Source organism: Scyliorhinus canicula, chromosome 20 (genome assembly GCF_902713615.1).
Source record: "Scyliorhinus canicula chromosome 20, sScyCan1.1, whole genome shotgun sequence".
In the NCBI taxonomy this organism is placed as follows: Eukaryota; Metazoa; Chordata; class Chondrichthyes; order Carcharhiniformes; family Scyliorhinidae; genus Scyliorhinus; species Scyliorhinus canicula.
In genome coordinates, this window is record NC_052165.1 from 76,223,604 (window position 1) to 76,235,817 (window position 12,214).

General features: G+C 45.9%; 1 protein-coding gene across 3 annotated transcripts in view; it reads right to left on the minus strand.

Moving 5' to 3' along the window:
- The window catches only part of LOC119955113 (V-type proton ATPase 116 kDa subunit a-like), a 222,699-nt gene that overhangs the window by 14,150 nt on the left and 196,335 nt on the right, over window positions 1–12,214 (minus strand). For all 3 annotated transcript variants that reach the window (XM_038781000.1, XM_038781001.1, XM_038781002.1), the window contains 2 exons: window positions 8,558–8,774; window positions 6,668–6,775 (listed from right to left, as the gene is read on the minus strand). In XM_038781000.1, coding sequence (XP_038636928.1) covers window positions 6,668–6,775; window positions 8,558–8,774 — 325 coding nt within the window. The remainder of the gene's footprint in view (window positions 1–6,667; window positions 6,776–8,557; window positions 8,775–12,214) is intronic.

A 12,214-nucleotide genomic window follows, 5' to 3' on the forward strand; every position in this document is an offset into this window, starting at 1 on the left:
AAGAGCAGCAGCAAAGTTTTACTTTTTAACACTTTTCAGCATTGCTCAAGAGCCGCAATCCCATTAACATTTATACAGTCGCTTCCAGATAGTAAAACATTGTAAAGCCACTTCACAGCGCCGGCAATCAAACATTGACACTAAACCGGAGAATGAGACATTAGAGCAAGGTATCCAAATGCTCGAAGGACAAAAGGAGAAGAAAGAGTCAGGGAGTTTTGGCGAGGGAATTCCAAAGTTTGAGGCCTTGGCAGGTGAAGGCGTGACTGCCAATGATGGGGCATGCACAAGAAACCAGAATCCCGGGAGTGCGGTGATCCTGTCATTTGTAGGCCTAGAGCAAGTTGGCATGTTGGGGCTGTTTAGCACAGGGCTAAATCGCTGGCTTTGAAAGCAGACCAAGCAGGCCAGCAGCACGGTTCGATTCCCGTAACAGCCTCCCCGAGCAGGCGCCGGAATGTGGCGACTAGGGGCTTTTCACAGTAACTTAATTGAAGCCTACTCGTGACAATAAGCGATTTTCATTTCATTTCATGTTACCCAGAAACATAGAAAATAGAAGCAGGAGGAGGCCATTCGGCCCTTCGAGCATGCTGTGCCATTCATTATAATCATTGCTGATCAAGTTCAACACCCTAATAAACACCCTGCGGCAGGTAATGATGGAACAGTCAAAAGGAAAATAGCTACTTGATCTCTCTCTCACCAATCTACCTTCTATCCATGAATTTTCCTGCGACAGTGTTCAAAAAAACATAAGAAATAGGATCAGCAGGAGGCCATTCAGCCCCTCAAGCCTGCTCAGCCTTTCAATAAAATCATGTTTGATCTGTTGTGTTCTTGTGTGCCTGCCTTCCCCCGATGACCCTCAACTCCCTTGTAGATCATAAATCTTTCTAAATCGCCGTTAATTATAGTAAATGATCCAGCCTCCACTGCTCTCTGGGGAACAGAATTTCTGGAGAGGCGGTGGCATAATGGTATTGCCGCCGGACTAGCAGTCCAGAGATCCAGAATAATGGTCTGGGGACCCGGGTTCGAATCCAGGTGATGGAATTTAAACTCAATAAAGTATCGGGAATTTTAAAAGTCTAATGACGGCCATGAAACCATTGCCGATTGTTGGAAAAACCAATCAGCAGGAGTAGAATTGTGTACAACAGCAACATAGAACAGTACAGCACAGAACAGGCCCTTCGGCCCTCAATGTTGTGCCGAGCAATGATCACCCTACTCAAACCCACGTATTCACCCTATACCCGTAACCCAACAACCGCCCCCTTAACCTTACTTTTTAGGACACTACGGGCAATTTAGCATGGCCAATCCACCTAACCCGCACATCTTTGGACTGTGGGAGGAAACCGGAGCACCCGGAGGAAACCCACGCACACACGGGGAGGACGTGCAGACTCCGCACAGACAGTGACCCAGCCGGGAATCGAACCTGGGACCCTGGAGCTGTGAAGCATTTATGCTAACCACCATGCTACTGTGCTGCCCCATGGTAACAAGCCTAGTGTTTCCTTCACACCACCATAATTCATCAACCCTGCTCCAATGAGGAGTGTAGGCAATCATGCCAGGAGCAGCACCAGAAGACGTCAACCCGGCTAAACAGAACAAAGCAATCTCTCAATCAATGCTTGGGGGAGATGTTAGCGTAGTGGGAATGGGGCCGGACCAATAATCCAGAGACCCAGGCTAATGTTCTGGAGACATGAGTTCAAATCCCACAGCAGCTTGTGTAATCTGAATTCAAGTAACCGATCCGGAATATAAATAAATAAATAACCTTTATTGTCACAAGTAGGCTTGCATTAACACTGCAGTGAAGTTATCGTGAAAAGCCCCTAGTCGCCACATTCTGGCACCTGTCCGGGTACACAGAGGGAGAATTCAGAATTCTCAGCTGGTACGGGAATTCAACCCGCGCTGCTGGCCTTGTTCTGCATCACAAACCAGCTGCCTGACCCACCAGCTGTCTAGCCCATGAGCTAAACCAGCCCACAAAGCTAGTCTCAGTAATGATGACCATGAAAACTAATGTTCTAATGTCCTCGAGGGAAGGAAATCTGGTCAGGCCGACATGTGACTTCAGACCCACAGCAATTGTGTTGACTCTTAACTACCTTCTGAAGTGGCCTAACAGGGCCAGCACAAGGGCAATTAGGGATGGGCAACAGATTTCCAGCAATGCCCACATCCCATGAAAGAATAAAGGAGAAAAGAAAATGATCAAAGCTTTACGATCCTATCATATCCCGTAGTGAACGGTATGAAAACAAAATACTGGACAATCTGAGCAGGTCTGACAGCATAGGTGGAGAGAAAAGGGAGCTAACGTTTCAAGTCTAGTTGGCTCTTTGTCAAAGCTGGAGAGAAGTGGAATTTTACACTGTAGTGGGGGAGCTGGAGCGGTGAGGCTAAATAGGAGGGTCATCAATAGATGGAGATTGACAAAGATGCCGAGGACGGAAGACAAAAGGAATGTAACTAGGGGTGATTAAGGCTAAGAAGGGAGCTGATAGTGGCACATAAAGGGATTAGAGTGTGTGAATGGCAGAACAAAGGTGAGCTGGTGCAAGGGTTCTTCAGGCGGTGGCAGCCTTTCCTGGACTTCCTGGCGGAACGGTAGGGAAATAGGCCGGCAGCAGCAGCAACCCGGGGGGGGTTGGTTCTGTGGGAGGGAGAAATGTGTACATGGGTTTATTGGATGTGGCGGGTGTTATCTCTTTCCTTTTTGTGTTTTTGTAGTTGCTGGGGAGGGGGGGGGGGGTTGGTTTGGTTTGGTTCTTTGGTTTTTACTATGGTTGTTTTGTTAATATTGTTTTGTTGTTTATATTTTGTGAAAATCTTAATAAAAATTATTTTTTAAAAAAGGAACAGCTGGCTCACGTGGAGTGGGGGAGAAGGGAGAGCAATGGTGAGGGGAAAACAGAGCAATGGAAGAAATTAAAATAAATTGATAGAAATAAAAATGGGGTGAAGGTGGAGGAGAGAGTTCACAGTCTGAACCTGAACTCAATGTTAAGCCCAGAGGGCTGTAATGTGCACAATAGGAAGACGAGGTGCTATTTGCCCTGGGCTTTACTGGAACATTGCAGCAGACCAAGGATATGGGAGCAGGGCGGTGAGTTGAAATGGCAAACGACAGGAAGGTCTGGGTCCTGCTTGCCAAAGGGTAAAGTAGTCACCCAGTCTGCGTTTTGTATCTCCAATGTAGAGTAGACCACACTGGAATCAGCGAATACATGAGACCAGATTGAAGGAGGTGCTTGTGAAGCGCTGCCTCATTTGGAAAGTGAACCATGGTGGGCAATTAAACAACCAACCAGAGAAGGGGGTTCCACAAACATCCCCCTCTTCATTGATGGAGGAGCCCAGCACATCAGCACAAAAGATGCAACCATCTTCAGCCAGAAGTGCCGAGTAGACGATCCATCTCAGCCTCTTCCTGAAGTTCGCAGTATCACATTCGTTATTCTGCAAACAATTCCATTCATGGCAGGTAAAATGAAATGAAAATGAAAAATGAAATGAAAATCGCTTATTGTCACAAGTAGGCTTCAAGTAAAGTTACTGTGAAAAGCCCCTAGTCGCCACATTCTGGCGCCTGGTCGGGGAGGCTGGTACGGGAATTGAACCCGCGCTGCTGGCCTGCCTTGGTCTGCTTTAAAAGCCAGCGATTTAGCCCTGTGCTAGACCAGCCAAGAAACAGCTGAAAGGACTGGATACAGCTCAGGCTATGGGTCCAGAACCAGCAAAGCCCCTGGCCAAGTTATTCCAATGCAGCTACCACACTGGCATCCACCTGACAATGTGGAAAATTACCCAGATGTGTTGTCCATTGAAACAGAACAAATACAACCTGACCAATTACTGTACCATCAGGCTACTCTCAAGCAATAGCGAGGTTATAGATGGCAGTCACAGTGTTTTAAAAAAACAGTGTTCACTCATGTAGGAAGATGGCAGTGGTTGTTGGAGACCAATCTTCTCTGCCTCAGGACATCACTGCAAGAGTTCCTCCGGGAAGTGTCCTAGGCCCAACCATCTTCAGCTGCTTCATCAACGACCTTCCCTCCATCATAACATCAGGACTGACAACGTCATCCTGAAACTGGAAACTATATCCTGATTGCTTCCCTGACACTGGGTTACAATGCTGCCTGGCATGCAACATTCAAGTTATGAAGAGAGGTTAGATAGGCTTGGGTTGTTTTTGCTGAAGCAGAGAAGAGGTGAGATCTGATCGAGGTGCACAAGATGGGCATGGACAGGGTGGATAGGGAGCACCTGTTCCCCTGGAGGCCGCCATTCGGCCCATCGGGTCTGCACCGGCTCTTGGAAAGAGCACCCGACCCAAGGTCCACACCTCGACCCTATCCCCATAACCCAGTAACCCTACCCAACACTGAGGGCAATTTGGACACTAAGGGCAATTTAGCATGGCCAATCCACCTAACCCGCACATCTTTGGACTGTGGGAGGAAACCGGAGCACCCGGAGGAAACCCACGCACACACGGGGAGAACTTGCAAACTCCACACAGACAGTGACCCAAGCCGGGAATCAAACCTGGGACCCTGGAGCTGTGAAGCAATTGTGCTATCCACAATGCTACCGTGCTGCCCTTTTGAGTACCCAATTATTTTTTTTTTGCAATTAAGGGGCAATTTTGCGTGGCCAATCCACCTAACCTGCACATCTTTTGGGTTGTGGGGGTGAAACCCACGCAGACACGGGGAGAATGTACAAACTCCACACGGACCATGACCCTGGGCCGGGATTCGAACCCGGGTCCTCAGTGCTGTAGGCAGCAATGCTAACCACTGTGCCACCGTGCTGCCCCTAGTTGAAGGGTCAGTCACGAGGGGACACAAGTTAAAGGTCAGGGGCAGGAGCTTTTGGGGAGATCTGAGATGTTTTTTACCCAGAGGTGGTGATGGGCTGGAATCCACTGCCTGGGAGGGTGGCAGAGGGGAGGTTGCCTCACATCCTTTAAAAAGTACCTGGATGAGCACTTGGCACGTCAGATCAGTTGCCTTTCATGCGTCGGTACAGACTCGATGGGCTGAAGGGCCTCTTCTGCACTGTAGTATTCTGTGGGTCAAAGTCTCAACAGCACTGTGGGTTGTACCTATATCATACGGACTAAATCAGTTCGCAAAGGTGGTCCAACATCTCGAGGCTAGGTCGCAATGAGAAATAAAGTTGGCCTTGCCAACAGCGCTCCCATGAAATAACCTTAAAAAAGCAACTATCCCTGGCAGAACTAAAAAAACAAGTTAATCAGTGGCTTAAAGGCTTAAGCTATGCAGAAAGTTTGCATAAATGTGGCTTGTATTCCCTATCGCAAGTGTTTAAAATGTTAAAAGTATTCAATAATTCATTAAAAAGAGGAGGTAATTGAGATACTGGATCAGCTGAAAACAAGGTTAACTGTACTCCAGAGTCATTTTGACCTACCAGGACCAGATGAGGTGCACTGAAGTTACTGGATGAAGTAAGAGTGAAAACCAGAGAGACTTTGGCCATAAATCGTTCAATAATCTAATAATAATCTTTATTAGTGTCACAAATAGGCTTACGTTAACACTGCAATGAAGTTTCTGTGAAAATCTAAAGAGAGTGGAGGGATAGGGAGACCTGAGGGGGATGCGTGCACAAATTGTTGCAGGGGGCAGGGTAGATTGGCAAAGTAGTTAACCAGGCATATGTTCCCCTGGGCTTTTTTTAAGCAGGGGCATCGAGTACAAGAGCAAGGAATCCACGATGAAACATTGAACATGCAGTCGGTGCACAGAAAGCTGGCTGAGGGGAGAAAGCCGGCGTGCAGCTCTCCAGCTGCACAGCTGAGTTTTCGCTCCAGGTGTTATAGCACTCGGCGCACAGAACTGGAAGCGTGGGCAGCACGGTGGCACAGTGGTTAGCATTGCTGCCTCCGGTGCCGAGGACCCGAGTTTGAATCCCGGCCCTGGGTCACTGTCTGTGTGGAATTTGCACATTCTCCCCGTGTTTGCATGCGTTTCACCCCCACAACCCAAAAGATGTGCAGGATAGGTAGATTGGCCAGGCTAAATTGCCACTTAATTGGAAAAAATTGGGCACTCTAAATTTATTTTAAAAAAGAAAAAAAAAGAACTGGAAGCGTGGTTTTTATTGTCACGCGGTTTTTGTGCACCTCGATCAGAGAACTGGCAACGCCAGCTCCACTGAGATTGGGGCATTTTTAAAAGGGCGTCCCTGTATGTGCTTGAAAAAAATATTGGGAAAGGGCAGCGGAGAAGAATAAGTGGAGTTGGACAAGTTGTGAAAAGGTCAAGTGAGATGAGAATTGGAACGGTATCTAGAATAGTCTGTCCCATTCCATTTTTAAAATAAATTTAGTGTATCCAATTAATTTTTTTCCAATTAAGGGGCAATTTAGCGTGGCCAATCCACCTACCCTGCACATCTTTGGGTTGTGGGGGTGAAACCCACGCAGACACGGGGAGAATGTGCAAACCCCACACGGACAGTGACCCAGAGCCGGGATCGAACCTGGGACCTCGGCGCTGTGAGGCAACAGGGCTAACCCACTGCGCCGTGCTGCCCATCCATTCCAATTTTTGACCCTCAATTCAACGCAGTCAAACCTTAGCTTGAACGACCTGTATCTTACCGCACGTTGAGCTTTCCTGTGATTCGATCGCAAAACGAAGGGCTTGAGAAAAAGCATCCAGGGGACAGCAATGATGGCAACAATCACCAGAAAACTCTGAATCTCTTGCTGCAAAAACAAAAAGTGAATTTAGCAAGATATGCTGAACTTCTATTCACTGCCCGCTGAGCTGTCCTGGACTGGCAATTGGTAAAGGTGAATAATATTTGCCTCTCTAATCAACTTCCGGAAGGGACATGTTTACAACCTCTTTCTTTGCTGGCCTCCTCTCCTTGTCACCTCACTAGAATTCAGTCCCCGTGACAACAGTGACCCTCGGGTATCGAACAGATACCTTTTCATCGTGTGAGCCAAGATAAGTATCGTCAGGCTATTCTGCCATGGGAATATCACAATTGAACCCAATCTTCACCTAAACACTTGCTGCAAGAGTCACTGGACTGTGATCAGAAACAAATTCTGGCAGTTTTTTCTCAAAGCTCAGGTGAATTGCAGGATAGGCTGTTGGCCTATCCTAAAACAAAACAGTGTCTTTTCAAATGTAGCCATTGGCATCACCGACAAATTCAGGCTCACAAAATCATCATCGAATCAGCCATGGATCTGCCTAGTAACAGCAGTAGAACAAATTTCACAAGGCACAATAAGGATGCAATCCATGCAGCGACAGATGGAAATCTGCCTAGAGACAGCAGTAGCCAGCATTCAAAAGGCAAGTAAAGATCCAACCTTCCCTGAGATTAGCAGGCATTTGGGCAGGATCAGGTGTAAATCATCGTATTAGTAGAAACAGCTTAGTTAGATGACAGAGATCAGTGGAGATACATACATGCTCATTTCTAGAGTCAAGGAATTTGAGAGAGGCAGACAGCCAAATACACAGAATGAAGAATCAAAGGGCAAAATAGTATAATTGCCAGGACTCTCCGTGGCTGAGAGGCTAGTTTTACATCCAACAGCCTGAGGCGCCAATCCACAACTCACAGCCAGAAGGCTAGGCTACGCTTCCACGTCTTAGATCCTAGGCTTCACTGGACCAGGAAAATGTGTTTCCTTGATTTGATCATAATCCCTGTATTATGTGGCAACTGCAATCTGGATTTGACATAGATTTATTTAATTTGGATGGTTGTTTGTGGAAAGGGGTCTGAAGTTCAAGGATGATAGATATATTTTGGAAAAAGTACGTTCTTCATAAACGGTGTGTATTTATTGATTTATACGCCTAATTATCTTAGAATACTGTAGTTATGTCCATGTGTATTTGTCTTTTCGCTAATTTAATAATTCGTGCACAATGTCTCGGCTTTCATGCAACTCCTCATACTATTCCAAAAACAAAAGATAAAAGCAAATTACTGCGGATGCTGGAATCTGGAATCTTTCAGATTCCAAAAACAAAAGCGTACACTCCCACGAACCCGTGTTTCAAGTTGGGATACTCTTGCAGATACCATCAGTATGGGTTTTAACAAATCATGAAAGTCTACAGCAAGAAGGAGGCCATTCAGTCCGTCGTACCCACAGCAGCCAGCAAGTAGCTATCTACACTCTAGCTCTTTTTCCCGCTCTAGGTCCATAACCTTGTGGGTTATTTCACTTCAGGCGCATATTAGAGTGTTTTTTAAAAATGTTATGAGGATTTCTGTCTCTACCTTTCTGGCTGTGAGTTCTAGATCTTCACACCCTCTGGGTGAAATACTACCGGCCAGAATGCCCTCTGAGCCTTCTACCTTGCCACCTGCAATGGATCCCTCAACTAAGGAACATAGTGTCAATGCAATAGCTTGACAAATCCATTGACATCAGTCGACCTTTGCAGCACATTCTGTTGTAGGCTAGTAATGAAATTTTAGTCAAGGCATCACAAGCAAAACAAGAGACACTTGCCTGATGATCGTACAAGGACACATTGGAAGGATCGTTGTAAGTAAATAGGAACATGTTGATGAAATGGATTAGAATACTGGGAGCAATCTGAGAAATCTCAACATTGTAAAAACACCACTTGAAAATAACCATAAAGGCCAGGTAACCGAATAAACTCAAAATGAAGATCATCTCGGGGATGAATTGAAGGACGATGTTGACCTTGTTCTTAAAGTATCTGCAAAACAGAAAAAGGAATGAATTATCAAGCTCTAAAAAGAATTATGTTTTTCCTCACTAATAATTGATGTGTAAAGAAAGATTTGTATTTGTATAGCGCCTTACATCACCTCAGGACATAGTGCATGCAGATAATGAGGTATTTTCAAAATACATTAACAGTTATAATGTAGGAAAAGAGGCAGTCAATTAACGCATAGCATTAACTGACAAACAACAATGCATACTGCCGAGATAATCTGTTCAGTATTATTGGTTCTGGGATAGACATTGGCCAGTAACCAGAGAGAAATCTCCCGCTCTTCCTCAAAAAACTTCCTGGAGATCTTTGAAGTCCACCTGATGTTGGAGATGGGGTAGTGATGAAGTGCTGAACCGACAGAGGTGCTATCTTTTAGATAGGTCCAAGAGGAACCTGTGTCCTGTTGCTATCTTGGCCAATATCTACACCTCTTCTGTACAGATATTGTTCAGTGAGAGATTTTCTAATCTTTCACCTTACTCAGGCTCATCAAGGAGGGGGTATTAAATAAGCTGTCCATATAAGTGGTAGAGCACCAGGGTCGCATAAGATGCATCCAAGGAAACCGAGGGGAATGAGTGTGGAAATTGCAACGGCACTGGCCATAATGTTCCAATCTTCCTTAGAAGTGCCAGAGGACTGGAGAATTGCAAATGTTACACCCTTGTTCAAAACAAAAAGTTTAAAGATAAGCCCAATAAATACAGGCCAGTCAGTTTAGCCTCAATAGTGTGGAAACATCTAATAATTATAATTTGACACAAAGTGAATAGTTACTTCGGCAAAAATTGGTTATTTAAGGAACCCCAGCGTGGAGAGTAAATCATGTTAGATTAACGTAGGGTTTCTTGATGAGGGTACATGATATTTCAGAAGACCAAGAAGCTAGGAAAAGGTGATGGGGTGGCTCTGCTAATTAAGGATGACATAAGGGCAAGAGTGAGTAATGATCTTGGATCTAAAAATCAAGATGTAGAATCAGTTTTGGCAGAGATAATAGGAAATATATTAAATGATGGGACTTTGTTTCTTGATGCTATGATAGTAACAACACCATAGGGCAGCGTATGCAGGAAGAAATAGTGGGGACTTGTGAAGAATCATAGAATTTACAGTTCAGAAGGAGGCCATTCAGCCCTCGAGTCTGCACTGGCTCTTGGAAAGAGCACCCTACCCAAGGTCAACAACTCCACCCTATCCCCATAACCCCATAACCCAGTAACCGCACCCAACACTAAGGGCAATTTTGGACTCTAAGAGCAATTTATCATGGCCAATCCACCTAACCTGCACATCTTTGGACTGTGGGAGGAAACCGGAGCACCCGGAGGAAACCCACGCACAAACGGGGAGGATGTGCAGACTCCGCACAGACAGTGACCCAAGCCAGAATCGAATCTGGGACCCTGGAGCTGTGAAGCGATTGTGCTATCCACAATGCTACCGTGCTGCCAGGTGAACAAAGGTGTAACATTTGCAATTCTCAAGTCCTCTGGCACTAGGAAGGTACTGCAATAATCATTGGTGATTTTAATTAACATATAGATTGGAAAATCCAATTGACAAGGGTAGCCTAAAAGATAGAATGTTTTCAGGACAGTTTCTTAGAGCAACAAGTGCGCAAGTCAACTGGAGAGCAGGTCATAATAGGCTCGGTAACATGCAAGGAGACAGGATTAATTAAGGAGCACATAATAAAGATCATGGTTGAATTTCACATTCAGTTTGAGGAAGAGTAGGTGTAACTTAAAATTTAGTAAAGGCAATTTCAAGGGTATGAAGAAAATCATTCATGGGAGTTTAGCGTCGCTGGCCGGGCCAGCATTTGTTACCCATATTTCCCTTGAGCTGACTGACTTGCTCGGCCATTTCAGAAGGCATTTTAAGAGTCAACCACATTGCTGTGGTTCTGAAATCACATTCAGGCCAGACCAGCTGAGGATAGCACATTTCCTTCCCTAAAGGACATTAGTGAACCAGATGGGTTTTTACAATAATCGACTCAGGGTTATCATTAGACTTTTATTTTCAGATTTTTTATTGAATTAAAATTTCAATTCAAAACTGGATCACCAGAGCAATATCCAGGATCTCTGTATTACTGGTCCAATGACAATACCACTATGCCACTGCCTCCCATTTTAGTTGGCTAAAGTGAACTGGGAGATTAGGGGCACGATTAGATCAGTGACACGACAATGCTGTTAAATCTCGCGAGAGGCCTCCTGCGGGATTTGCAAAGCTCGGAATACCTCGCGATCTGGATCTCTCACTCGCTGGGCAAGATCCAGATTAACAAGTGAGACATTCGCCTCATTTAAATACGTCTACCCTGGATTCTCCCACAGCCCGGGAACTAATGGCCTGACCTGGGAGACCTTGCCACGGCGCCGTTTAGTGCTAGTCCACACAACCGTGGACCAGACACAACAGCACCTGGGAGGGGATCTCCCAGGCCATTGGAGGCCCCCGAGTGGTCGGGCCTGGCACTCCCACTGGCACCCAGACAGTTCTACCTGGACACCTTGGCAGTGTCACCCTCGAACTGCCTGGTGGCACTGCCAGGCAGGCAGGGGCACTATCAGGGTGGCAGGCTGGTGGTGTCAAGGTGCCAGGTTGCCCATGCCAGGGATCGGGCACAGGGGTGCCCTGACCTTAGGAGTTGGGGGTGAGGAGAAAATGACTTAAAAAAGTGAGAAATAAGAGTTTGAGAGGCAACTAGCTAGAAACATAAAAACAGCAAGAGTTTCTACACATTTAAAGAAAAAAGCAACTAAAATGTGCATTTGTCCTCTAACAAGTGAGGCTCGCGAATTAATAATTGGACATAAGGAAATGGTTGATACTTGAACAGATGCTTTGTGCCAGACGTCACTGTAGAAGACATAAATAACACCCCAGATATAATTGCAAATCAAGAGCTGAAAGGCAGGGATAAACTTTGAACAATTACGATCACCAAGGAAAGGTTACTTGGAAAATCATTAGAACTAAAAGCTGACAAGCCCCCAGGACCTGATGGACATCATCCTCAGGTCTGAAAAAGAATGAGATAGTCGATGCAGCACGGTAGCATTGTGGATAGCACAATCGCTTCACAGCTCCAGGGTCCCAGGTTCGATTCCGGCTTGGGTCACTGTCTGTGCGAAGTCTGCACATCCTCCGTGTGCGCGCGTGGGTTTCCTCCGGGTACTCCGGTTTCCTCCCACAGTCCAAAGATGTGCAGGTTAGGTGGATTGGCCATGCTAAATTGCCCTTAGTTTCCAAAATTGCCCTTAGTGTTGGGTGGGGTTACTGGGTTATGGGGATAGGGTAGAGGTGTTGACCTTGGGTAGGATGCTCTTTCCAAGAGCCGGTGCAGACTCGATGGGCCGAATGGCCTCCTTCTGCACTGTAAATTCTATGTATCTATGATG